The sequence below is a fragment of the Erythrolamprus reginae genome, chromosome 12, assembly GCF_031021105.1.
Source record: "Erythrolamprus reginae isolate rEryReg1 chromosome 12, rEryReg1.hap1, whole genome shotgun sequence".
Taxonomy (NCBI): Eukaryota; Metazoa; Chordata; class Lepidosauria; order Squamata; family Dipsadidae; genus Erythrolamprus; species Erythrolamprus reginae.
In genome coordinates, this window is record NC_091961.1 from 17,355,415 (window position 1) to 17,382,642 (window position 27,228).

The 27,228-nt window shown below is 45.0% G+C and overlaps 1 protein-coding gene across 1 annotated transcript in view; it reads left to right on the plus strand.

Annotated features, from left to right (window-relative positions):
* Positions 1 to 27,228, plus strand: part of NUDCD3 (NudC domain containing 3) — a 102,918-nt gene that overhangs the window by 26,054 nt on the left and 49,636 nt on the right. Inside the window, exon 3 of the mRNA XM_070765549.1 lies at positions 14,228 to 14,360. Within this exon, the coding sequence (XP_070621650.1) occupies positions 14,228 to 14,360 (133 nt within the window). The remainder of the gene's footprint in view (positions 1 to 14,227; positions 14,361 to 27,228) is intronic.

Genomic DNA, 27,228 nt, shown 5'->3' on the forward strand with positions numbered 1-27,228 from the left:
AATCAGCAAAGCGTTTGAAAGTACAGGCCCAAGTACTCAGTAGTCAAGACCCCCCAGAGGCTCCTAGTCTGCCTCCTTCTGGGGTCCCTGTGTTATCTCTGGATGAGCCAAACCTAGACAGACCCCAACCTAACTTATGGGGAATAGGTCCAGAGGAACCAGATATTATTGAAGATTCCCCCCAGCCAGGATCCTCCCAGGCCTTCAGGGATTCTTCTGCCATTCCCGCTGATATTTCTAGTTTACCTCCTGAATTCCAATCTATTTTTTCTGTGTTGTCCAAGGCCATTGATGCTAAATTCTCTACCATCAATGAGCTTCCCTTACCTCCTCCACTTCCTCGTCCCTCCCGCCCCTTGGGTTCTTCCCCAGCGGTTAGAGCTCCTATTCAGGATGATTCAGATTCCTCTCAGGACGAATATGAGGATATGGAGGAGGATGAGGATCCCTTTCAAGGCCTCTCAGATGATGAGGAATCCCAAATAAAGGTTCCTTCTCCAATTACTATTTTTCCATCTCAATTGTTCAAATCTCTCCTCCTCAAAGCCAGAATTTCTACGGGATTGGCGGCCCAGGAGAAACAGGCCTCCACATCCACTGATCCCCCGGAGGAGAATTTACCTTACTTCACAGAGGAACAGGAGGATAACGAGGTAATTCCTATGCCTAAATTGTTTAAAGATGCCTTACTTAAGCAGTGGGATTTCCCAGCCTCTGGGCTTAATCCCTCAACCAAGGACAGAAAATTGTACAAACTTTCCTCTTCCTATGAGGAGCTCCTATCCTTTCCTAAACCGGATGAACCTGTCAAGATCCTTCATTCGGCGGCTGCTGTGCCAGGCGAAGCAGAGGAAGTCCTCCGCCCAGAGGACAAGCGGATTGAACAAATGCTCAAAAGAGGATTCACCGCAGATTCCTGGGCCATTAAAAGTTCTGCAGCGGCTTCCTTTTTCTCCAGAGCCATGCTTCTGTGGCTTCGCCAACTTCAACAGCATATTCCTCCCGATGACTTGAGAGGTCAACAAGACTTCAACAAGGTCTTTGCAGCTGCCCAGTACGTGGCTGATGCCACTTTACAATCTACTAGATTTTCTGCTAAGTCTATTGCAGCTTCTACAACGGCAAGAAGACTCCTATGGATTCACCCTTGGCAAGCGGGAGTACGCCAGAAGTGGCAGTTATCTCTGGGACCCTTAAAGCGCGACCTTCTTTTCGGTGATCTTCTGGATCCACTCCTCACGGAAACCACGGACAAGAAGAAAGTTTTGGGCCCAACCACCAAAAAGGCTACCAAAACGCAGTCCTTTCGTCGCCCAGGGCGTCAGCAAGATCAAGCGGCTTCCTATCAGAGATCTCCAGGTCAGTATTCCCCCCGCTTTCGTTCCCAAGGTAGGAACTCCAGGGGCAGAGGTTTTCGCTTCCAAAGGGGAGCGTCCTCTAACAGGGCTTCAAAGAAACCTAGATGGTAATTTTTCCTCAATTCCCATAGGTGGTCGCCTAGCCCATTTCGCCTCTAGTTGGCGTCTCACCTCCAAGGACCCCTGGGTCATTGACACTGTCCAAACAGGCCTTCTTTTAGAATTTATTTCTCCCCCCCTGAAACGTTTTATTTCCTGCCCTTCTCCCAGGTCCTCCTCAGATTGTAACCGTATGGAGGAGGCCATTTCCCACTTATTGTCCATCAGAGCCATTCAACCGGTTCCCTCCGGTCAGAAGGGTCTAGGTTTTTATTCCATCCTATTTATGGTTCCAAAATCCTCCGGAGTTTGGAGAGCTATTTTGGATTTAAAGAAGCTGAACCTATTCATCAAATATAGGAAGTTTAAGATGCACTCCTTATCATCTATTTTGGCCGCCATCCACATGGGAGATTTCATGGTCTCTTTAGACCTCACTGAGGCCTACCTCCACATTCCTATAGCCAAATGCCACAGAAAATTTTTACGTTTCTCCTTTCAAGGCAGGCATTTCCAGTATAGGGCGATGCCATTTGGCCTTTCCTCGGCCCCTCGGGTCTTTACAAAGCTCTTGGGGTCTCTGGCGGCCTATATCCGGGCGTCTCCCATTCACATTTTATGTTATCTTGACGATATTTTGATTCATGGGAACTCCCTAGAGAAAGTGAAAACAGACCTTTCTGTCACCATGTCAGTCCTTCAGGACCATGGATTTTCCATCAACTTTGATAAAAGTCATCTCCAACCTTCCACATCCATCTTACACCTGGGATCCATTATTTATTCAGAATCCTCCCAGGTTTTTCTCTCTCCCGAGAGAAAATTCAGTATAGGGGAGTTAATTTCTTGCATTTTATCTAAACCTTCAGTATCCATAGTAACCCTGTCTTCCCTTTTGGGGAAGATGGTGTCATGCATAGGCATCATTCCCTGGGCTCGCCTTCATGCTAGGGAACTACAGTGGCTCCTATTACCCTTTCAGAGATCGGGGCACAGCAACTCAAATCGTCGCATTGTCATCCCACCAATTGTTCGCAGATCCTTCAAGTGGTGGAAGTCTCCGGCCATGGACAAAGGATCCCCGTTCAGGTGCCCGGATCAATTTGTCATCACCACAGATGCCAGTCTATCGGGATGGGGCGCCCACGCCCAGGGGATGATAGCCCAGGGCACGTGGTCCCCGGAGGAAGCTTCCAAGCCAATCAATTGGCTAGAGTTAAGAGCCGTTTCCCTGGCTCTGAAGCATTTCTCCCCTCGCATTCCCAACCGGCACGTTCTCATTCTCACCGACAACATTGCCACAAAAAGCCATATCTGCAGACAGGGGGGCACGAGATCCAAGGCCCTCATGAGGGAGGCCCTCAAGTTAGGCCTTTGGGCGGAAAAACATCTTCGGTCGCTCTTAGCCGACCACATCTCGGGGAGCCTCAACGTCCAGGCGGATTGGCTATCTCGAGCAACGATAGACCCAGGAGAGTGGAACCTCCATCGAGACCTGTTCCATCAAATCAGCCTCAGATTCGGCCTACCAATTCTGGATCTCTTCGCGACCAATGCGAACGCCCAACTCCCTCGCTTCTTTTCCAGATTTCCATCCCCGGGAGCGGAAGCAATCAATGCCCTCCGGAGCCCATGGCCTCCAGGCCTACTTTACGCATTCCCTCCAATTCCAATTCTCCCGGACGTGATTCACAAGGTCCTCACCGAGAGGGCCCGAGTAATCTTAATCGCCCCTCATTGGCCCCGCCGGCCCTGGTTCGCGGATCTCCAACAGTTGTCCGTCCAGGACCCTTGGCGACTCCCCGTTTCGGGGGATATGCTGCGGCAGGGGGCCTCATTCCATCCAGACCCGGAGTGGTTCCACCTCACCGCCTGGCTGTTATCAGGAGAGATTTAGAACTGCGTGGTCACGACCCCGATACAGTGGAGGTCATTTTAAAGGCCAGAAGGGGTTCGACCAATCGAATCTACGACCACACGTGGTCCAAGTTTCACCAGTGGTGTCTACAGGAAGGCCTCTCTCCCCTGTGCATGCCCATACACAGAATCATTTCCTTCCTTATGCAAGGTTTCCATAAAGGACTTTCCACCAGCACCCTCCGGCGTCATCTGGCGGCCATTTCATCTGTCCTAGGGGGCCCCCGCAGACAGCCTCTCCGATCCTTTCCAGAAGTTCAGGAATTCCTCAAGGGCATAGCCAACCTCAGACCTTCCAAGGTCCACAGGTATCCATCCTGGGATTTGCCACGGGTTCTTCACTCCCTCACGCAGGCACCATACGAACCCCTAAAATCGGCGTCCCTCAGGTACCTATCCTTTAAAGTAGCATTCCTGGTGGCTATTACCTCTGCCCGACGCATTTCGGAGCTGGCTGCCCTCTCAATCAGGCAGGACCTTTGTCAATTTCATCAGGACAAGGTAGTCTTGCGACTGGACCCCACCTTCTTACCCAAGGTCAGTTCCATGTTCCACAGAACTCAGGATATTGTCCTACCTTCCTTCTGCCTCCAACGAGACCATCCCTTGGCAATTAGATGGCACACCCTGGATCTCATTAGAGCGCTGAGAATCTATATCCAACGCACAGGACCCTTTCGGAGGTCAGAAGCACTTTTTATAGCCTATCACCCCAGAGTCATGGGTGCCAAAGTGTCTTCAACAGTAATAGGCCGTTGGATCAGAGGGACTATATCTAAGGCCTATGAGTCGGCCTCCCTTTCAGTTCCAAGGAACATCACAGCGCATTCCACCAGGAGCGCAGCCACCTCGGCCGCTTGGGCGACTCAAGCCCCGTTGGAGGAGGTCTGCAAAGCAGCCACTTGGGCCTCGCCAAATTCCTTCATCAGGCACTACAAGATTGATTCTTACGCTTCAGCGGACGCTGCCTTCGGCAGAAGGGTACTCCAATCCGTTATCTCACACGATAGCAATCTAATCCCACCCTAGGGACCATCTATTGGGTATGTCCCATGTGACTGCTGGACCCGCTCCTTCAGTACGGAGAATAGGCGTTGATTGCTTACCTGAACGCCTCTTCTCGTGCGGTGAGCGGGTACAGCAGTCACTTCCCGCCCTTGTATGTGTCTTCTTTACCTTCCTATAACCTTTCTTCCTCTAACAATGAGAGTTGAACACTACAGAGCTTCACAGCTGAGCCTAGTCTATGGATTCGCGAATTCTGGGGAAGGGGCGGATCCGGCAAGCTTTTTTAACACTAGGCTCAGTTCCACCGGATTGGACATGAGCAACCCATGTGACTGCTGTACCCGCTCACCGCACGAGAAGAGGCGTTCAGGTAAGCAATCAACGCCTATTCTAACCACTGTGCCACCAAGGTTCTTATTTATTTTAGTATGTTACTGTTAGTATCAAATATATATCAAATGAGAATATTACATAGGGTTTTTAAAATAAGAATTCTTAAATGTTTTTAATCATATTCCTATCTGGCATTAAATTATGCATTATTACATTAAGGCAAATTAAACCCCAGATTTTAATGTTGAATCTTGATATACAGCCAGTATTTCCATCTAACTGCAGAGGAAAGGAGATAATTACCGTATCCATACTCAAGACAAAAGCAAACGTCAGGGAAGGAGTTGTTTGCATCTCTTCTTAGATTTTGACCAGCATTTAGGAAACGGCAAGAAATTATATTCGCTCTCTGAATGTGTAAAGGCTGAGAAGACTCATGGAAAATTTCCCCACTCTTTTTTAGGTTCGGGGACAGTCTGGCAACTTTTCTTAAATCTATTCAGTTAAGAAACAAGCTCTTTAGCGGTTAATTGAGTAGCCTATTTGCAAATCCTTGGTAGAAGAAATAGGAATAAATGCATAAGGTACAGCTGCATTGTTGTTGATAGGAGTTGATTTTTTTCATGCTTATGTTTTTAACTATTTCACTTTCCCTTTAAAGACATATTTGTGTGCAAATAGAACAAGGCAAAATATATGGGTCCTTCTATCCCAGGACTGACCCAAACTTTAAGATTTCCCAGAATTCTCCAGTTGAAATCCACAAGTCTTAAAATTGCCAAGTTTGAAGATCTCTGGTTTATCTGCTAAGCATGAGCTTAATCCCTCCTCCCCCCACAATGTCAGTGCCACAGGGTTTATAGCTACTGTTGTATTGCTCTGCTCCCATTTAGCTACTCAGATTTGCTAATAGTTCAAGTTCTAAAACTTAACTTTGGTTTGTTGTGACCTTTCTTCTTTGAATCTCCATCTTTTGAGTTTCCCTAAACTCCAAGACTTTTGAATTGAATACATTTGTGCTGCTGGGGGGGGGGGGCGGGCGGCACAAGAAGCTGATATCTGCTTATGTGGATAAACATGGGTAAAAAAAAATAGATTCATTTTCCCAAATGGGGGTTGTTGTTTTTTTGCTATGTCCATCAAATTTTTCAGGCAACTGCCAGGAAAAGTATGCAATCCACTTTGAAAAACCAGCATTGTATTATGGAAGAACAAAATGTCTGAAACTGAAGATAAAACTTGAATATATGTTTGGTTTTTAAGAAATCTAATTTCAGCATTAACACTGTCTGTGGCCATAAATAAAACACAGGTCCAGGTGAACTAAAAGGATCATAGTCTAGAAAAATATTTTTAATCTGATTCCAGTCAATGCAATTTGCTGCTTAGCATTGGCTGATGCTATAATCTAAAAGTCACAATCAATCACATTAATTTTTTAATTAAGATTCACATTCAGCCAATGTAAGTTTTGAAAAATATTTGGGGGTACATCGTATTTATGGGAATTATATGGCTATCTATCTTATACATAATAATCCTAAGTGGCTCACAACCTTCAATAAAAAGAGAAAGACCATAACAATCCACCCTGCAAGGAAAACAACACGCACCCTGTCATGATGCCACAACACCCCATCAACTCCCTAGCTCTCATCCTAGCCCAACGCTTGGGGAAAGAATCAGGGCTTCATGGCCTCCTGGAAGATTAAGAGGGTAGAAATCCTTCTTAATGAATCAGAAAACAATGTATTTAAAAGGCCAAATGAATCCAGCACCCAGTGTGGAGCTTGGAGGTAATCTGCAGCTTCTGTGGGGCACACCAGATCTCTTCATTAAGATATTCTAAAACTTGCTCTAGAATCATTTTGGTTTTCTGTGGTTTTCCTTCTTTCCTTCCTTGTCCAGAGGAGAAAGCCTTCTATTTTCAGCTTTTGAGAAGGCATGAAAGTTCATTGCTTCAGCCATGGATGGGGCTGCAAGAAGTAATCTTTTTCATTCCAAAGAGTGTGTGCATGTCCAATGTACCCGCTACATAGCAGAAAATAAGATATGTGGGTATTTGAGAGTTTATGAATTGGCCCTGAAAATCTAGAGCAGGCAGATATAAAGGACCAGGTCTGTCACAAGCCCTTCAGCAGAGAAACTGCAATGTTTAACACTGCTGAATTTTCTCTATTATTCCGTTATATGAACATTGACCAGTTTCATGAACTTGAAGTTTTATTTATTGTTCAATGAAGAGAAAGAAAGATTTGTATTTATTGACAGCCTAATACTTTCCCTCTGCTTTTCTGTTTTATTTGTTGTCCAATCCGTTTGGCTCATAAAAACTCCAAGCATTTTAGGAAGCTGGGATCAGCAAGGTTTGTTCTGTGTTGCCATAACGACTGTCTCCATGGAAATGATGATCCAATGAGAGAACTTTTGCAGACTCCATTATGGCACCTTCTTTATATTTGCACCATTACAGAACCTGCTTTTGTTGTTGTTGTTGCTTTTGTGGTTATTTGATTGATTGTTTTGATAAACGTTGATAAGCCAGCAGCAGGGCTTCTGGTCCAGATCACCCTCTTTTCTTCTGCTTCTTCTCCCTCCTCTCCCCCTTTGGAATTGCATTAGACAAGCAAAGGTGAAGCACCACATTGGAGCATATTCCTCAACATAAACGACAGTGTTGCTGATGGCTCTATACTTCCTGCCAGCCAGGAAGAGAGTGGGAGATTCTGCACAATCTGGCACTCTGCCTTGGACAGCTTTGAAAAAGCTAGAGATCAGCTGTCTGGCTTGCAAGGCTATCTAAGGCTTGATGCTAGCAAGGAATGTCTCCCTGTACTTATTTGCAAGCCAGAAAGGAAGGGTGAATTTGCCAGGTTTTATTTCACAACTGAAAAGTGGACCACAAGCTTGCCACATGCATTTTGTCCTCGTGCTGGTAGAGTTCCCCAAGAGAAGATTGAATTGTGATGTTTCATCTCATCTATAGTGAAGTGTGTGTATGCTAGTGTTTGTTTGTATATTTTTTGGACTTCTATGCCTCCCTTCCCCCACAGACTCAGGGCGGCTCACAGTAAGGATAAATACAAAAAATAGAACATATAAGAAACCCAAACTTAAAATGTCATCTAAAACCCCAGTTATTAAAAAACAGTCATCCACATTCATCCCATCATAGTCATACAGTGGTACCTCTACTTAAGAACCATTTTCTACTTAAGAACTCGAGCCAGGAAAAATTTCCCAGGAAATTTGAGAGCGGCACGAAAGCCCGGCCAGTTTCCTGCCATTCCCCCTTTAATCCCAGCCATCTCGGGCTTTTCTGGGCTTCCAGAGGAGCCTTTCGGTGGCGCCTAAGGAGGCTTTGACAGTCCAGAGTGAACAAAGCATTTTCCTTTCTCTGGGCGCTTGGACAGGAAATAAACCTCTGCCAGCGCCCAGAGAAAACAAACGCTCCCTTTGCTCTGGGCAGCAATTGTCCTCTTCCTCTTCTTTCTCTTCCTCCTCCGACCCAAATTCTGAGCTTTTATTTCTTTTCTAATGGGTTTGCATGCATTATTTGCTTTTACATTGATTCCTATGGGAAAAATTGCTTCTACTTTCAAACCTTTCTACTTAAAAACCTGGTCATGGAACAAATTAAGTTCTTAAGTAGAGATACCATTGTACATTCATATCGTCGGCCGCAATAGAATGTTAACATTCAACGGCCAATTGAGTAGTGATTGACGAAGAAATAATTTTATATAGAATATGATTTCCTCCATAAGGAACCTTGTTAAGAAAATAATCAATTTGTCTTGTCTCATAGATAATATAAAAACACCTCTAATTCTGTCTCTTACCCATCTGCAGAACAAATATAACTCAGAATTCAGTCTCCATTTGAGGTTTCTTAACTCTTCTGGCTATCTCACAAGCAAACCATGTTGTAGAGGCTATCGCTCCTATTGCTTCATCAGAGTAATGCTGCCTTTGAGCCAGTAGCTCCCTTACCAACCATGTTTGAGATGCTAAATAATTTGACATTTTCTAGATTGACCTTACATGACTTTGCATCCGACTGAATGTATCATTGAAAAGCACCAAATTGAGAAAGTTGCTATATAAATGCATAATCAAAACTATTCTTATTCTCGGTGTTCAGAAGTGTGTCATTACTTCTGGAGCAAAATAAAGTTACAAATCCCCACAGGCTTATTTAGAGGAATGGCAAAATTTATAGAAAGTTTTTAATTTTCTTTTTCAGTTAATCTTCAGTATAGGTAGTCGAATTACGTCCACAATTGAAGTCAAAATTTTTCTTCCTAAGTGAGACATTGGTTAAGTGAATTTTGCTGCATTTTATGACTTTTCTTGCCACAGTTGTTAAGTGAATCACTGCAGTTGTTAAGTGAGTAACTCAATAATTAAATGAATCTGCCTTTCCCATTGACTTTGCTTATCAGAAGAACGCAAAAGGGAATCATAACCTCTGGACACTGCAGTTCTCATAAACATGAGTCAGTGGGCAAACATCTGAATTTTGAACATATGACCATGGGGATATGGCAACAGCCATAAGTGTGAAAAAGGGTTATAACTCACTTTTTTAGTGCTGTTGTAATTTTGAATGCTCACAAAGCGAACCCTCACTGTTTTTCACATGACCATCGCAGCATCCTCATGGTCACATGATCAGAAATCAGATGCTTGACAACTGACTCGTTTATGGTGATTGCAGTGTCCCAGAGTTACGGGATTACCTTTCACAACCTTCTTACAAGCGAAGTCAGTGGGGAAGCCAGATTCGCTTAAATAACTGTTATTCACTTAACAACAATTAATAACTATGGTAACAAAGGTTGTACATTGGTATAAAATTCACTTAACAAATATTTAACTTATCAATATAAATTTTGGGCTTAATTGTGGTTGTAAATTGAGGACTACCTGTGTTCTATGCTAGAAGCTTTTCACTCCCCATATGCTGGATCCCTCTGATCTGTAATCTGTCAATTTAATTGAATGGATTTCATTTTAATACTGTAGGAAGGGAAAATAACCTCCCTTCCAGTTTATTTGATTGTCCCTTAACTGAAAACCCGCTATTCCTCATAGGATGACTGTTATTCTGATAATTTTAGTTTCCCTCATCAAACTACTTTTTTTTAAGTGATTGCATGCCGTATACTAACCATGTTTGAACCATTCTGGAAACACCATTTCTACTATTATCCTTCTTTTCCTAATCTTCACATTGAATTCCTATTTATTTCAGCAGCACAGAAAAATGAATTGAAATTTTAATAAATTCAATTTGATAAAGTTACTCTTATGACAAACAACCCTCTTGGGCATTAGAAGGCAATTAGCCTTGGTCAGTATTGATGCAACCTATGAATTTTGCCCATCATATTAACTTCAGCCTGTCACCAAAAGTTAACTGAGTTAATGATTTGGAGCAGATACTTTTAACTTCTTTACCCGCTGTTTGAACATTGAGTTGTCCTGAAATAATGATCATTTTAGGGGTAAGCAATGCCTAAACATTTCTTCTGGCTTAGTATTTACTTATAAGTATGAATTCCTGTCCTTGGCGATTACTATGAAAAACGGAAAGGTTGAACTTATTCTTATATCTTACAACTTCAGTTCTCTTTATTTAAGATCCCTGTTTATCTGGCTCCATAGCTTGTATTTCTGTACAAATACGGTATTAGAGTTTGTTGCAAAAATCAAAACCAGAAGCACACACAGATGACTGATTCAGCTGGATTCAATAACTTAATAACAGATGAATTTCCAATACCATTAGCAGAGTTCTTCAATGTGGTTACAAGTAAACACAAGCAGCTTCTAGTTCAGAGAGTGCAAAGTGGGCTGAGCCACCCCCAGTTTTAAGCTTAATTTTCCAGTTTTGATTATCTACACAGACTCAGATGTGTTTAGCCCCCATTGAATGACCTGGTTAACATGGCTCTCCCAGTTTATGAATATCTTAACATTATAACTAAATGATAACTTTAATTTCATTGTGTTTATTTCTGTTAGAATCAACAAAACAAAAAGACTGGCTTGACATTTCAAATAAATTCAGCTTGTTAATTTGCTCTAATATTGAACTAAGATCATGGGATATTTTTTCTAACTGATATTCTGACTACTGTCTGGTTGGCAACTTTAAATGCTTCAAGAGCCATTTGGACCTATTTCCCAGAGAAAACAAAACACAGGGAGGCACAAAATCTGGGTGGGCATGGCCAACTCTGTCACTCCCCCTGAGTCACATGACACAAACCCCACAGCCATGCCTACCCACATTTTGTAGCTCTCTATGTTTTCTATGGGAAATAGGTATCTCTCTCTCTCTTTTCCCTCTCTCTTTCTCTCGCTCTCTTTCCCTCTCCCCTCTCCCCTCTCCCTCCCTCTCATCTCTTTTTCTCTCTCCCTATCCCCATCTCTCTCTTTTTCTCCTTTCCTCCCTCATCTCTCTTTCTCTTCTTCCCTCTCTCATCTCTCTTCCTCCCTCTCTCATTGTTCTTTCTCCTCCCTCATCTCCCCCCCCTCTCTCTGCTGACCAACACCCCCCCCCCCCCCGCGACACCCTGGCCAAAGAGCAGCAAAGGTGCCTGCAGGGCGGCCGCTCACTTGCTTAAAAAGTGTCTTAACAGGACGCTAAAGGATATGGCTTCTCTCCTACTCCTTCTCTCCTTGCTGGTTCCCATTCTTCCATCCAACACCCCCACCCCCCCCGGCAGCTCAGCTCTTCGGCTGAGCAGGGAGAGATTAAGCTCCAGGGGAAGGAGGGTCACCGGAGCCTTAGTTCAGGAGTGAAGGCAGCCTTTGCTTCCGGCCACTTCAGGCTGGAGCTTAGGCCCTCCTGGCCAGAGAGCTGCAGGGTGCTGGTGGAGGATATGGCAAGGTGATGGCCAGATCCTTAGGGCAGGAGAGAAGCCACGTCCAAAGACCCTCTTTAAGCGAGCAGCTATCTGTCCTCTGCGAGTGCCTTTGCTGCACTTTGTCGCTTACCTGAAGAGGGTCTACCTTTGTATGCGCAGCATCCTAGCCCTTCCACAGCCAGCCAAGGAGTCACGAGAGGGGGAGGAGGGTTGCCCCAAGGGAAGAGTCTCCACCGGGGGTGGCAATTGTTCATCAACCAGTGCCAGAGAATCAGCCCCATCTGCTTCTCCATTCCCACCGTTGCCCTCACCTTCTCAGTCCAGGGTAGGGAGGAGAGGGTGAGTGGCAGGGCGGGGCCAGTCTAAGATGGGACAGGGAGCCACAGCAGAGACCCAAAGAGCTGCATGCCGATCCCTGGGCTAGAATTAAATCAAAGTATTTCTACCTAATTCCATTATAATGTACCTTGAAGTACATAGCTGTTTTTCATTCAGAGGCATGGCCATCACTGGAATTTGCCATTCTTGTCCTGGTGACATTTGGTACTTTTGAAGTAATTAAAAATGCACACTATTTTTTTTTTAAATTTAACATACAGTATATCATAGACTAATAATATATATTAATATGCACACTATTGTGCCTTCTATCTAATTTTTCACATCAGTGTTACTTTAATATGCAGTTTTATTTGAAAAGTTATTCTGTGGACATTGATTTTTTCCCCCCAGAATAAATCTGCAGTGACTAAGATTATTTTTAATACTTATAATCTGATAACATTTTACTTGCCTTTTTCTTTTAAACTGTTTTGCTCCTTAATGCATCCTTTTCCCTCATTTTGTTTCTGTGATTTTTCACAAATTCTCTTCACTGGGTATGCATGAAAGTATGCATGCAAACATTATTTGGTATCTAAACTCTGCTCAGCCCCTTAATCTGGAGACCACTTGAGAACCTGTGGGATGTAAATGTAATATTTTTTATTAAAATATGTAATAGGATAATAAACAGATGCACTAACTTATACTTGGTTTCTATTGAGAATTGACGTATAATCACATAGACCCTGTAGCTAGACAGAAACAAAAGGAAATTCCCATTTAAATATTGCTCAGGTATAATTTATGTAAGTGGATTTTTTTTAGCAGTTCAACACCCACAGTTCTTTTGCATTAACTAAGTTAATTTCTTTTCAACAAAATGTTTGACATTTTAGTTTAGATAAGCTGAAAAGTGGTTATGTACTTCTCTTAGTGAATTTTATACTGTTAATGTAGCCTTACAAAAAAGTAGAATTAGCACATCTGGTCATGTTTCCTGTCTGATCTACCAGTGAACGCTGACATCAATTTTGCAATTCTGAAAGTACAAATCTGCCACTGTCTCACTTTGAGAGATTAAGGAAGAGGATCTCATCTAAAGACTCTTTCTCTGCACCTTTATGCAGCTGTGGACTTTGCCCTCTCTTATCATTCCCTAGGCAGATCTATGACAACTCACCATGGCCAATTAACTTATGGTAGTTATATTAATATCAAAGAAATGGAGGAATTAAATTATTAAAGAAAGGATGCCAAAGGAGTGACAAAATGAAATGTGAATGATAAAAATTAAAATAATTTTTAAGCATTTTAAATAATGAATTGTTGAATTGTCCCTCAGCGAGTTGTCCCTTGATAAGTGGGACATGGTGAGTTGTCCCATTCTATTCCTAGGCATCTCTTCACCCTACTCCTCAAGAATGTTCTCACAAATCCAGGGAGGTAAGGCTGTATCCCAGCCTTGGATGACCCCAGACCAAGGAAAGGGTGCCTGGATTTTCCAGAAAAGGCAGGACCAAGTCTTCTGCCACTGTGTTAATTCAACAAATTTAATTAGTAGAATTAAATACAAATGTCATACACAGGAAACAGGAAAAAAACTGAGGAGCAAATTAGTTTCTCACTCAAATTGTTTGTAGGGGTTTTTTTTGGGTGGGGGATGTTCCATTGTCTCATCCTGTCCCCATGTTATGATTCTGCCTTTGGGGAAAAAGAGATTTTTCTCCCATGTTACTAAGTCTGACTGCATTACCCTTTTGTTATGCTATTTTTAACTTTTCTTTTTGTCTTGGAGGCTGCCCAAGTGCCCAAAACTAGACAAGATTTCTGTATGTAGAGGGGGTGGGGTGAGAAGTTAGCGAAGGTGAATAACCTAAGGAAGTTTAAAGCCACCTTTTGAATAAGGACAGTTATCCTTGTCTAGCACAATCAATTTCTGTAATTTTTTGCTTTCTGCCACAAAAGAGTATCAAAACTTCTCTTATTTCTGAGAAAGCTCCATAGTCCATTTTAAGCCAGCCTTATGGAACTTGTTCTAGACTAGCTTTTTCACCTTGGGTGAATTGGAATAAAGTTCTGAATTTCTGTCTGTAGCCAGTATAATTCTGCTTAATAATACTGATAGTCAAAAGCCAAAAGTCAAAAGGCTGAATTCAAATCGTCATCTCAATAATAGGAGCAAGAGTTGCATCTTGGGAAAGGGCTTGGGAAAGGTGGACTGATGCCCTCCTAGAACTGGTATATTCCTTATAAGAGATATTGTTGTTCTTACGTCAATCCAATTGACATTCATTCTTTTTTCCCCCTTAGGAAACAGGAACAATTCCAGGCAAATCCTGACAGTTACAATGGAGCTGTGCGAGAGAATTACACTTGGTCTCAGGACTACAGCGACCTGGAAATTAAAGTTCCAGTGCCCAAACATATTCTAAAAGGCAGACAGGTAATGACAGTATGAGAAGATTTTTGGCCCACTCCCTGCCTCTCCTAGTAAAATGTCCATTGTAGTTCTGCTTAGAATTCTTCCCTTGCTGCTTTCATGGCTAAAAATAATGATGCTATCCTATAGCAGTCCAAACTTTCAAAATGCTGCAGCCGTGTCCAACCATCCTCCAGCATTAAACAAGTCTGGATTTCCATTAGCCAGATTAAAATGTAAAGGGAAAACTACAATCTATTGATTGCATAATATCGAAGTTCCCTATTCCTGGTGTCTTCAGTTAGAAGAGCTCTAGATAGCTCCTGGGACAGCTGTGTACATCCCAGTTTATGGAGATTGTGTTGTCAAAACCCTCTCTGCTACTAGTGTGTTTTCCCCAAAATAAGACCCAGTAGTGCTTATATTTGGGTAATGTTTTGGGTTTTTTCCCTATAAGGGAGGCTCACTACTTCTGCTTTCTCATTGCTGCAATGGGGCAGGAGACGTAAAGTTATTGCCCCAAGAGTCCTCCACGGTTCTTCTTTTTTGAACTTGACACAATAGTTTTTTTTTTTTGCACTAATTTATCTGGGGGTCAAAATGTAATTCTCTTTAAATGTACCATTAAATCAGGGGTGTCAAACTTGATTTCATTGTGGGTTAGGATAGGGGTGGGTGGCCCGACTGCAGGCCCCCGAGATAAGCTAGTGCAGGACACATGGTGAACTCCATCTCCCCACTTTGCCTCGTTGCCACGACACCAAGGTGTTTCTTGGCCTCCTCAGTTAACAGCTGTGAGCAAGCAGAAGTGGGCCAGTGGTCATGTGGGCTCTTAGTGGACATGGCTACTAGTACTGCCACCATGATGCAAGTGTCGGGGGAGTAGATGACCTGTCTACAGGGACCCTGAGGTAAGCCAGTAGGAGGCAGCTCTACACTTGCTTTGCTTTGTGGCCACAGCACCAGTGTACCACTCAGCCTCCTGTTCCTTTGTGCCTGTGAGCAAGCAGAAGTGGGCTGGCGCCATGTGGGCTCCTGTTGGACATGGCTGCCAGTGCTGCCGATACAAAGCATATGTCAGGGCATGGATGTCTCCTGCCTCGCCTCACCTTGTGTTAGCACTGTGAGCAACCAGACGGAATGGGCGGCCAGCCAGCCACGCAGGTTCTTAAGTAGGTCTGACTTTGGCAGTAGGGCTTATATTAGGCACATATGTAAAAATCAGGCTAGGGCTTATTTTGGAGGCAGGTCTTATTTCTGGGAAACACAGTTGTTGCTATTAAAGCGTTCTGAAACCCCTCAAACATTAAACAATGAATCAAAACTGCCCCCTCCAGTATCAGCTCTTCAAAGTAGGCTAAGTTAAATACATAGACATAGCAGGGATGCCAGGAATTCTCTTTAATATAGTAAGTAAGAGGTAGAGGATCTTGGAGATGGCGAAGGGAATATTCAGGAACTGTTATATAAACAAAAAACAGAAGCATTCCTGAAGCCTGGAGAAAGGAGGCAGTATTAGAAGGAGCCTCAGGCTGGTTGCTCCCTGACTTAAAAGGACATATGAGGGAGGAAGATAAAATACAAGCAGACTTGCAATATTATTATAATCTACAGTATCACCATAATCGTCTTCTGTACTTATTTCATGATCTAGTCAATCTTGTAATAATATGATATTATTATCTTGCAATAATATGATTTTGAAAGTCAAGTAGTTCTCTATCCCATGTTATACCAAATAAAATGAAGGTAGGGTTATTATTAGAGTTAGTTTGAGTTTCTTTCTCACCCTTCCCACTGTGTATGAAGTGCAGAAAAAAATTGATATGCAGATTTATGATGGTTGCCAAAAAAAACCACAGGAAAGATATCTTTAGGATTCATTTTTCTCTGGCATAACTACATAGTCTTTAATTTAGCTTTCTGTCTTTACTCACATCCAGTATTTTAATGTGTAAAGTCTTAATTTTGATCTATGCTTTTTATCCATGAAACCTTTGTAGTCCTAGAAAAGGCATCCTGTTAAATCACATAAAATTTTCTATTCAGAAAAGAATAGAAAAGGCATCCTATTAAATCACATCCCTCAGGAAAATCTAGTCAAAATCAATGAGATTGTTTACACAATGTTTGGTCTATGTTGATTATAATAGCTTTAACAGTGGCTAGACAATAATCACTGTAAAAGAAGTATTGCTTTCACAATTGTGCAAAAAATCTCCACCCAGAGATGTTCTGCTACTTTTTCAGGTATTTGCAGTGACACCCACCGGCCTCAGAATGGTGGGTGGGATTGGGCAAGGCAAACCAGCCTCTTTTTTTCCTGCATTCATAGCATACGATACCTATTAAAACAAGCAGATTTTGATTGCTCAGGTGCTCACCTTTTTGAAACCAGCAACTGTTTATTTTATTGATTTATTTGTATCCCACCTTTATTTATTTTTTTACAAACAAGGCAGTGAATATATCCACCACCCCTTCCTCCTCCTGTTTTCCCCACAATCATGTAAGGAGAGTTGGGATGACAGAGAGTGAAGAGCCCAAGGTCACCCAGCTGACATTCCTGTCTGTGGAATTACAACTCATGGTCTAAAGCAGTGTTTCCCAACCAGTGTGCCGCGGCACACTAGTGTGCCGCGGGACATGGTCAGGTGTGCCGCGAGCCCAGCCTGGCTGGAGCTTCCTTGGCAGTGACGGCAAGTGAGCTTTTGGGGCTCGGTGGGAGGGCGCTGGCCACTGTTGCTTGTAAGCTGCGTGGGCGTGCGCCCACACAACTATTAGGACCCCCCCCGCAGAAATGTTTGAAGTGGCGCAAAGCCACGCAGTCCTGAATCGCTCCCTTCTCCGGCCAGCAAAGTCGGCTGCCCTAGAAAGCGCCGCGTTTGAAAAGCGTGTGTTTAAAAAGCACGCCGGTTTCCCAGGCAGCCAGCTTGCTGGCCGGAGAAGTGAGCGATCCAGGACTGCGAGGCTTTGTGCCATGATGACAACAGTGGCGCCATGGTGGCTTTGAAGCGCCGCCCTTCGTGGTGCCCCACCACCCGTTCCTGTAGGTAGAAGTCGGGCGGGGTACCGGGAGATGAAGGTGGCGCGTGGCCGGGCGCTGAGCGCCATGGACACCTGGAAGGGCGAAGGGGTGACTGTGGCTGCTGCCTCTTAGGCAGAGGCGAAGGTGACGGCGGAGTCCGTGCTGGGGCCATGCGAGGCCGCTGATCCAGGGGGCCGCAGACCGGCAAGCCACCCTCCACTCTCTCTCCGCTATCTCTCTCTCTTTCTCTGTTGCCAGCGTGGTGCACAAGAGAGAGAGAGAGAGAGAAAAAGGAGCAGAGAGAGAAAGCAAGAGAGAAATCAAGAGAGAGAGCAAGGGAGAGAGAGAAAGAGTGTGTGTGAGAAAGAAAGAGAGAGAAACAAGAAAGAGAGAGAGAAAGAAAGAGAAAGAAAGCAAGAGAGAGAGAAAGAGAGAAGGAAAGCAAGAGAGAGAGAAAGAGAGAGAAAGAAAGGGAGAGAGAAAGAAAGCAAGAAAGAGAGAGAGGAAGAGAGAGAGAGAGAAAGAAAGAGAGAAAGAAAGCAAGAGAGAGAAAGAAAGCAAGAGAGAAAGAGAAAGAAAGAGGGTGTGTGAGAGAGAAAGCAAGAGAGAGAAAGAAAGCAAGAAATAGAGGAAGAGAGAGAGGAAGAGAGAAAGAAAGAGAGAAAGAAAGAAAGCAAGAGAGAGAGAGAAAGCAAGGGAGAAAGAGAGAGAAAGAGGGTGTGTGAGAGAGAAAGCAAGAGAGAGAGAGAAAGCAAGAAATAGAGGAAGAGAGAGAGGAAGAGAGAAAGAAAGAGAAAGAAAGCGAGAGAGAGAGAGAGAGAAAGCAAGATAGAAAGAGAAAGAGAGAAGGAAAGCAAGAGAGAAAGAGAGAGAATAAAAGAGAAATAGCAAGAGAGAGAAAGAGAAAGCAAGAAAGAGAGAAAGAGGAAGGGAAGGAGGGAGAGAGAAAGAGCAAAAAAGGAAGGAAGGAAGGAATAAAGAAAGAGGGATGGAGAGAGAGAGGGAAAGAAAGAGGGAGGGAGGGAGGGAGAAATAGGGCAAAAGGGAGAGAGGGGTTTTTTGTCCAAACTTTTTTAGCCCCCCACCCCCCCACCCCGCCCCCGCTCAATGTTCCCCAGGATTTTGTAAATGTGAATAATGTGCCACGGCTCAAAAAAGGTTGGGAAACACTGGTCTAAAGCACAAGCTTTCGAGCCTGTACTTTAATCACTAGGCAGCAATTTCTCTCCTGCACATCCAATAAACAGGTAGCAGAAAACCTTTTATTGTGTCCTTCAACCTTCACCTTTCACCTCCAGCTTAATTGAAGAAACTTTTGCTTCCATTTTTCACAAGCTACATTTTCTTGTGGCATCCCAATTTGGATAAGGTATAATAATCAAGAGTACCAAATTAATGTAATGGTTAAGGCATCAGGATAGAAGTTGGGAGACTCTGAGGTCTAGTTTTGCCTTAGGCAAAAAGCCAGCTGGTGACCTTGGGCCAGTCACCCTCTCTCTGCCATAAAAAGAAGACGGTGGCTTCCAAACTACATCCAAAAACCTTGCCAATAAAATTGCTTGTCTAGGCAGTTAGCAGGAGTTAACACTGGCTTGAAGGCACATGCAAAAAAAGGGGTATTTTATGTACAGATTAAAGAACCTATTTTTTCCTAAATTATAATCAATCACAGTGCTGGTTCATATGTACAGAGCAACCCAAGTTAATTGAAAGCAAAACTCAAGAGTTCCAAATCAGTTGTGTCTGTGCTAGAAGAGAAGAGAGAAAGGTTAAGTATATAAACCCAAAATTATACATGTAATGTTCAGCTAAGGTTAACCTCTAGCATTATTTGTGAGCTGGAACAGATTATCCGAGGGTCAGCCTCCCGTGTATCCAGCTGAAGATCAAGTGTCTCCCACAAATTCTTTATAGTTGGCAATTATTGCTAGTTCCCACTTGGTGTGGCATATCGCCTCTGAACATGAAGCTTCATTAAATGGTCTTAGGCAATACTTATTTATAGCCCTTCCTCTATAAATTTATCTACTCTTGAAATTTAAAGCAGTCTAAACAATTGGTCTTCTTATGGCAGAAGATGCCATAAATTGTGCGCTGTATGAAAAACTCTTTTTCTTTACAGCTTTCAGGAAAACCTCAGCCAAGAAAACTGAAAAAGGGCTGCTCTCTCCCTACAGGAAGCAAAGCAGAGGTTTTTCCTTAGATCGTGAATTTAGAAAGTCCTGTCTAATCTACAGTTTGGAGGGTTGCCCCCTGTATCATTACCAGGTTTAGCTTCTCACACCAAGGATTTTAAAACTTGATCTCTGATATTCCAGAGTCATAATGGTTGTTTTTCCAGCTATACAGGTAGCTTTTGACTTGTAATTGTAATTGACTCTGGAATAGTGGTTGTAAGTTGTTGTCAGCCTATTTGCAGTGGCCATTAAGTCAACACAGCAATCATTGAGTGAATCCATTGTATACAATGGTGTTTTTTGCTTGCAAAAAAGTTGAAATCCCAATTACCTAACTGCAGGATACCGCAAATGGTCATAAATGCAAGCTGGCTGCCAAGCACCCAAAATGCAGTCATGAGACCATGTTATATGTGGTGCAGCTATCAGAATTTCAAATTTGGGTTGTAAGTACTTTTTGGAGCAATATTTTGTCATTTTGAATTGTTGCTAAGTGATTGGTCATTAAGGGAGGACTATCTGTAATTTTAGTCTTTTCATACCGCCCATAGGGTTTTATTTGGGCAAACTCTGGGAGACAGTGGAGAATAGAGGAGTCTGACATGCTGTGGTCCATGGGGTTGTGAAGAGTTGGACATGACTGAACAACAACAAATCTGTAATTTGGAAGCAGTGGCAGTTTGTTTCTCCTTGCGTAGTGCAGCATCCTGGGGATGGGTGGGTTGGACTTTGTTTTTTGATCTCAACCTTTTTAATGAACTGCACAAAGAAGCAGTGTTGGTGCCTACCACCTTTGCAATCCACGGTTGGACGATTGTAGTCACAACCTTATTTTCTTACTTTACTTCTTTCTTTTCCCATTAGCTAAAGTGCAGTGCAGTTTTTTCAAGAAAGGCTAATCTTGTCATCAGAAAACCAAAGTGGCAAAAAATTGTTTTGTTTGGCTGATGTAGGATACCAAAACTAAATTGACTTAATGTTGGCTACATTTAAATGTGGCTTATTCTAAAAGATGCATCTTGGAAGAGGTTCACTACAATTCATTCTCCTTCACCTGCTCAGAGATAAAATAGTGAGCTGGGGGGAAATGCTGGGAACTCCCTCTTTCTCTTCTATGTTTGAATTGGAATCTTGGGCTCCTCAATTTCTGAGTATGTTGAATTATTCGCATATAATTAGTAGTCCATGCAGGTCATTATTTGTGTTTGCTTCTGTCCTTTATAGTAGCCATCTAAGAACAATGCAGGGGGGAGGGAATCTTTGTTTTTAAAGATCTGTTGCTGAGCACTGAAGGAGATGGTCAATGAAAGAATACCAATCTAGACTTAATGGAACAATACTGTGTGGATTGATAACTGTTATATTCCCAGCATTAGAACTGAGTGATACAAACATTAGTATAGATGTCAAGATTCCATGTGGCATCCAAACTTAGATCAGAGTCCAAGTCAAAGTATTCCTCAAAGCTCCAATGTATTGCTGGAGCCACATGGCGCCTACACTGGGAAACCCGATTGAGGTTTTTGTAATCGGCACTAAAAACTCTGGCAAGGGACTTGTACCTGGGACATATTGATCTGGGTTGATCAATTGTGCATTACATTTGTACAGAAAACACAGTCCAGAAAAACAAATGGTTCTTGCTAATATGGTTGTAGGTCTGTGGACATTCTCCAATCAGTGGAGTAATCCACAGTCAGTGGGTTGACCTCTGTCCGTCAACCAATCAGGACTGAGCCCATGTTATAAAAGCTCAAGTTCTCTCAGTCTTCCTGCTTTTTCCCTCAGTCCTCAGCAGGACAAGATGTGTGGTCAACCTCCTGACTGTTTACTCTCCTATCTTTCCTATTCTTCCTCTGTTTCAGCACCTTTTCAGGTAAATAGCCCCAATGTTCTGGTTCCGGCAGGAAGGAGACGGAGGCTGCTGCCCCGCTGGACTATGGGGGGAACAGCACAAATATAGGTCAATTCAATCCAGGCCAGCAACTTGTACTTTTTTGTTCCGGAGTGGTGAGGAGTCCTGTCCTTTGGAGACCCCGAAATAGTGTCTCTCCATGGTGGCTTAGATCTGCTGTGGCCACAGACACGTCGGGAGCCAGTCAGCTGGGGAGTGGAAGATGGCGGCTGCCTTTGAAGCTGACGCCGAGGACCTGATTAAGACCTAAGCTGCATTGCCGAAAGACCAAACAGAGCTGAAACTTGGAATCCCAGAAGGAGTCGGCTTGTCCCAGCCCAGGAGGTTTTCGCTGCCCCCCGCCCCGCGGCGTTTTCGCTGCCCCCCCGCTCCGCGCCGTTTATTTTGCAACATCTTTGCCGCAGCGATCCCATTGAGGACAGGGGGGGGGGCTTAGAGCTCCAGGAGAAGGAACCTTGTGCCCAGCCTGTGCCCAGCCTAGGAAGACCCCGTTCCCCCCTGCTGCACAGCGTTTGCTTCAGACTGTCATCCGCATGGAGCTTTTGCTGCGGAATCAGCTGGGGCGCGGAAAATGGCGGCCGCCAATTAGAATTAGACCGAAACCACCTGCAGCCCTTTTCTCTTCTTTTCTATTGCTGAGCTACGACTTTCAGAGGCTGAGAGGCTGAGCTGAACTATCGAGCCAGCCAAATTGAAACAGCCAGACCCACCAGACACACTAAACTGACCTGAGACGTGGGAACACCGAATGGTGGGGGTGTTCGGTGTCAGAAGACCAGCCAGGTGGGGAGCTGCAGGAGGAGGAGAGAGAGGAGATAGAGGACTATGGGAAAACAAAGAGGCCAAGAAGGAGAATACAATTATGACCATCAAAGGAACATACTGTGGCTGCATGGAGGCGCTGATTGTCTGGAGGTCTGGAGGTACTGTAAGAGTGGATGGGACAAGAGAGAAGGAAGATCTGGAAACATCGACATCAAGGAGTTTGAGAGACAGGGAAATTAATTTAAGAACCAGCATACTTGGGATAAGGACATTCTACCCCCCCCCCCCTTCTTTGAGGAGGGGGGGAGATATAGAATGACTCTTGACTCTGAACAATCTTTGACTCTACCACCTGAGACTTTGGCTCTTTTGTCATTTGCTGCTGACTGGATCTATTTTAACCAACTGAATTGCTGCATTATTACCTATATTTTATATATTCTATTTTTTCTATTTGTATCTATTATCTTTTTATTAGTATTTTAATCTTAGTATTTTTAATTATAAATTGATTCATATTTTAACTAAATTATTGGAGGGGTGTTTTAGTGATGGATAATTGGGGTGGGTGTAGTGTGTATGGAGCGAATGATTGGTATGGATGGGATGGGTGGGATGGGTGGGGTTACAGTATGGGTGAGATGAATGGGAATGATGTAAATAATATATTTGGCCTACCTGGCGCTGGAGAGGCAGGAGGGGGAGGGACATCTATCTCTGGGGTGACAGAGGATCAGGATATTTCAGTGTTGCTGGGGAGGGGCAGATATGGCGGGAGCCACGGAGCTAACCGTTCCAGGGGAAGGAGGGATCGTTGCTTAATAACGATCCCTTGTTCTGGCTCCGTGAGCTCAACCCAGAATACTGGTGACGAGTGTAAGTCTGGCCCTGGGCTCAGGTTGCTGCTACTCAACGCCAGGTCGGTGGTAAATAAAGCTCTCCTCATCCGGGATTTAATCCTGGATGAGGAGGCCGACCTGGCATGTGTAACTGAAACCTGGCTGGGCCCAGAGGGAGGAGTCCCTCTCTCTGAAATTTGCCCAGCCGGGTTTCAGATATGGCATCAACCTTGACCCTGGGGAAAGGGGGGGAGGAGTGGCTATTATAGCCAGGGAGAGCCTTTGCCTGCGTAGACTCGTTGCTCCGGAGATTGCGGGTTGTGAGTCCCTCCTGGTGAAGTTGGACTTAGGGGTTCAGGTGGGCTTGTTTCTCACGTACCTGCCTCCCAGCTGCGTGGCACAAGTCCTGCCTGTGCTACTCGAGGAGGTAGCCAGGCTGGCGGTGGGGTTCCCTAGACTTATTGTCTTGGGGAACCTCAACCTGCCGTCGCTCGGCGAATCCTCTGGACTGGCACAGGATTCATGGCCACCATGGCAGCCATGGACCTGACCCAAGTAGTACAGGGTCCGACTCATGAGGGGAGGCATGCACCCGACATGGTATTCCTCTCTGAGCAACTGAGTAAAGGTCTGAGACTAAGGGGCTTAGAAGTGTTGCCTTTGTCATGGTCAGACCATTTTCTACTGCGGCTTGACTTCCTGGCTCCAATCCTCCCCCGCAGGGAGGTGGAACCGATTAAGTTGTTCCGCCCCAGGTGCCTGATGGATCCAGAAGGTTTTCAGAAGGCGCTTGGGGTTCTTCCAGATTCACTCGTCCACAGTTCAGCAGAGTCTCTGGCTGAGGCCTGGAACAAGGCAGCAGCGGAGGCCCTTGACCGAATTGCGCCGCTGCGACCTCTCCGTGGCGCTAGACCCCGTAGAGCTCCATGGTTCAACGAGGAGCTCCGGGAGTTGAAATGCCAGAAGAGACGTCTAAAGAAGCGATGGAGGAGGAGTAAGTCCGAATCCGATCGAACACTTGTAAGAGCTCATATTAAGACTTACAAAGTGGCGCTCAAGGCGGCAAGATGCGCGTATCATGCCGCCTTGATTGCATCAGCGGAATCCCGCCCGGCCGCTCTGTTTAGGGTAACCCGCTCCCTTCTTAATCAGGGGGGAGTTGGGGAGCCCTTGCAGAGTAGTGCCGAGGATTTTAACACGTTTTTCGCTGATAAAATCGCTCAGATCCGAGCGGACCTCGACTCCAATTGTAAAACAGAGTCGACTGACAACGAGTCAGTCGAGGTGACTGGGACTAAACGTCTTTGTCCATCTATCTGGGGGGAGTTTGACTTGGTGACACCTGATGAAGTGGACAAGGCCATTGGAGCTGTGAGTTCTGCCACCTGTTTACTGGATCCGTGTCCCTCTTGGTTGGTTTCGGCCAGTCGAGAGGTGACACAGAGCTGGGCCCAGGAGATTGTCAACCCCTCCTTGGGGAGGGGGTCCTTTCCGGCCTTTTATAAGGAGGCACTTGTGCGTCCCCTCAAGAAGCCTTCCCTGGACCCAGCTGTGCTCAATAACTACCGTCTAGTCTCCAACCTTCCCTTTATGGGGAAGGTTGTTGAGAAGGTGGTGGCGCTCCAACTTCAGCGGTCCTTGGAAGAAGCCGATTATCTAGGTCCTCGGCAATTTGGATTCAGGCCCGGCTACAGCACGGAAACTGGTTTGGTCGCGTTGATGGATGATCTCTGGCGGGCCCGGGACAGGGGCTTGTCCTCTGTCCTGGTGCTTCTTGACCTCTCAGCGGCTTTCGATACCATCGACCATGGTATCCTTCTGCGCCGTCTGGAGGGGTTGGGAGTGGGAGGCACTGTTCTTCAGTGGTTCTCCTCCTACCTCTCCAGCCGGTCGCAGTCGGTGTTAGTGGGGGGTCAGAGGTCAACCTCTAGGTTTCTCCCTGGTGGGGTGCCTCAGGGGTCGGTCCTCTCCCCCCTGCTATTTAATATCTACATGAAACCGCTGGGTGAGATCATACAAGGGCATGGGGTGAGGTATCATCAATATGCCGATGATACCCAGTTATACATCTCCACCCCATGTCCAGTCAGCGAAGCAGTGGAAGTGATGTGCCGGTGCCTGGAGGCTGTTGGGGCCTGGATGGGTGTCAACAAACTCAAACTCAACCCAGACAAGACGGAGTGGCTGTGGGTCTTGCCTCCCAAGGACAATTCCATCTGTCCGTCCATTACCCTGTGGGGAGAATCATTGACCCCATCAGAGAGGGTTCGCAACTTGGGCATCCTCCTAGATCCACAGCTCACATTAGAGAAACATCTTTCAGCTGTGGCGAGGGGGGCGTTCGCCCAGGTTCGCCTGGTGCAGCAGTTGCGACCCTATTTGGACCGGGAGTCACTGCTCATAGTCACTCATGCCCTCATCACCTCGAGGCTCGACTACTGTAAAGCTCTCTACATGGGGCTACCCTTGAAAAGTGTTCAGAAACTTCAGATCGTGCAGAATGCAGCTGCAAGAGCAATCATGGGCTTCTCTAAATATGCCCATGTCACACCAACACTCCGCAGTCTGCATTGGTTGCCGATCAGTTTCCGGTCACAATTCAAAGTGTTGGTTATGACCTATAAAGCCCTTCATGGCACTGGACCAGATTACCTCAGGGACCGCCTTCTGCCGCACGAATCCCAGCGACCAGTTAGGTCCCACAGAGTGGGTCTTCTCCGGGTCCTGTCAACTAAGCAATGTCGCTTGGTGGGACCCAGGGGAAGAGCCTTCTCTGTGGCGACCCCGGCCCTCTGCAACCAACTCCCCCCAGAGATTAGAATTGCCCCCACCCTCCTTGCCTTTCGTAAGCTACTTAAAACCCACCTCTGCCGCCAGGCATGGGGGAATTAAGTTTTCTTCTCCCCCTAGGCCGTTACAATGGTATGCATGGTATGTTTGTATGTGTGTTTGGTTTTTTTATATTAAGGGGTTTTAATTTGCTTTTAGTATTGGATTATTATTGTATATTGTCTATGATTGCTGTTAGCCGCCCCGAGTTTTCAGAGAGGGGCGGCATATAAATCCAATAAACTTGAAACTTGAAACTTGAATTTAATTTTTTAAAAAATCCTCCCGGTGTCCCCCCCCCCCCAGCCTCGGGAAGACCTTCTGTGGGTGCCTGGGAGCTTGTTCTCCTCGGTTTGCCAGGCCCAGAACTTGATAGCTGCATAGCTTCCTCTGCCGACTCCTTCCCCCTTTGGAGCCACGGGCAGCCGGACAAGTGAGGTATTTACTTTGCCGCAAGTCCTTCCCGAAGGCCACGCTTCAGCAGGAACTGTGTGAGGCACTGAAGCATGTTTAGTTTTGAACAATTCCAGTTCTTCATAGCGGTGATCTCCTGGCTAGCTCGGGTCAGCACCCATCAGCTGATTGGCTGTGGCGGCAGCATGGCGCGCCTTTTCCTTATCTGTTGCCTATCTAGCAAATTCTTGAAATAGCACCGAGTACGCACAAGGATTGATCCTGAGTTCATGAGGAGCATTTAAATTGCGGCTAAAGCTGGAATCATTTATTTAATAATTATTTGGGGGATCAAGTGAGAAAGGACAAATAAAGGCGCTTTCTTGACTGCTGCAGTTGGTGTGTCTGGTGGAGTGGCAGACACTGAGGCCTACAACTAGGATTAGCCTAGGCCTCTTGCCTTTTTGCCCTGGGTAGCCATTTTAATATTCAGCAGTCATTTTAATATGTCTGGGCCTATATCCGATATGGCCTCCCCTTCTGGAATGAACCAGGACCCTGGAGCCTCTACTTCTTTACATGAAGGTGACTCTCAATCATCAGGGCCCAGTAATGTTGGCTACTCCTTTGCCCACTCTAGGAAGTGGGCCCTCAAAGCAAAGGAGTTCTGGCCTAAGGCATCCAAGGCAGTAAAAAAATCTGAATCCCAAATGCACAAAGCTTTGACTAAAATGTGCAACAAGGCTTCTAAAGCAGCCTTGACTAAGGATGCCTTTTCTTGCCCATCTGATCAGGTGGATATCGCACTAATGGAATCGCATAATTTAGTATTGGCAGATTCTGACATTTGGGGATCCTCTGAACAGTCCTTATCTGTCAATCCTACCCTGCCCCCCCCTCCTCCTCCTTCTCTGCCTTTTACTCTTTCTCATGGTTACCCTCAGGC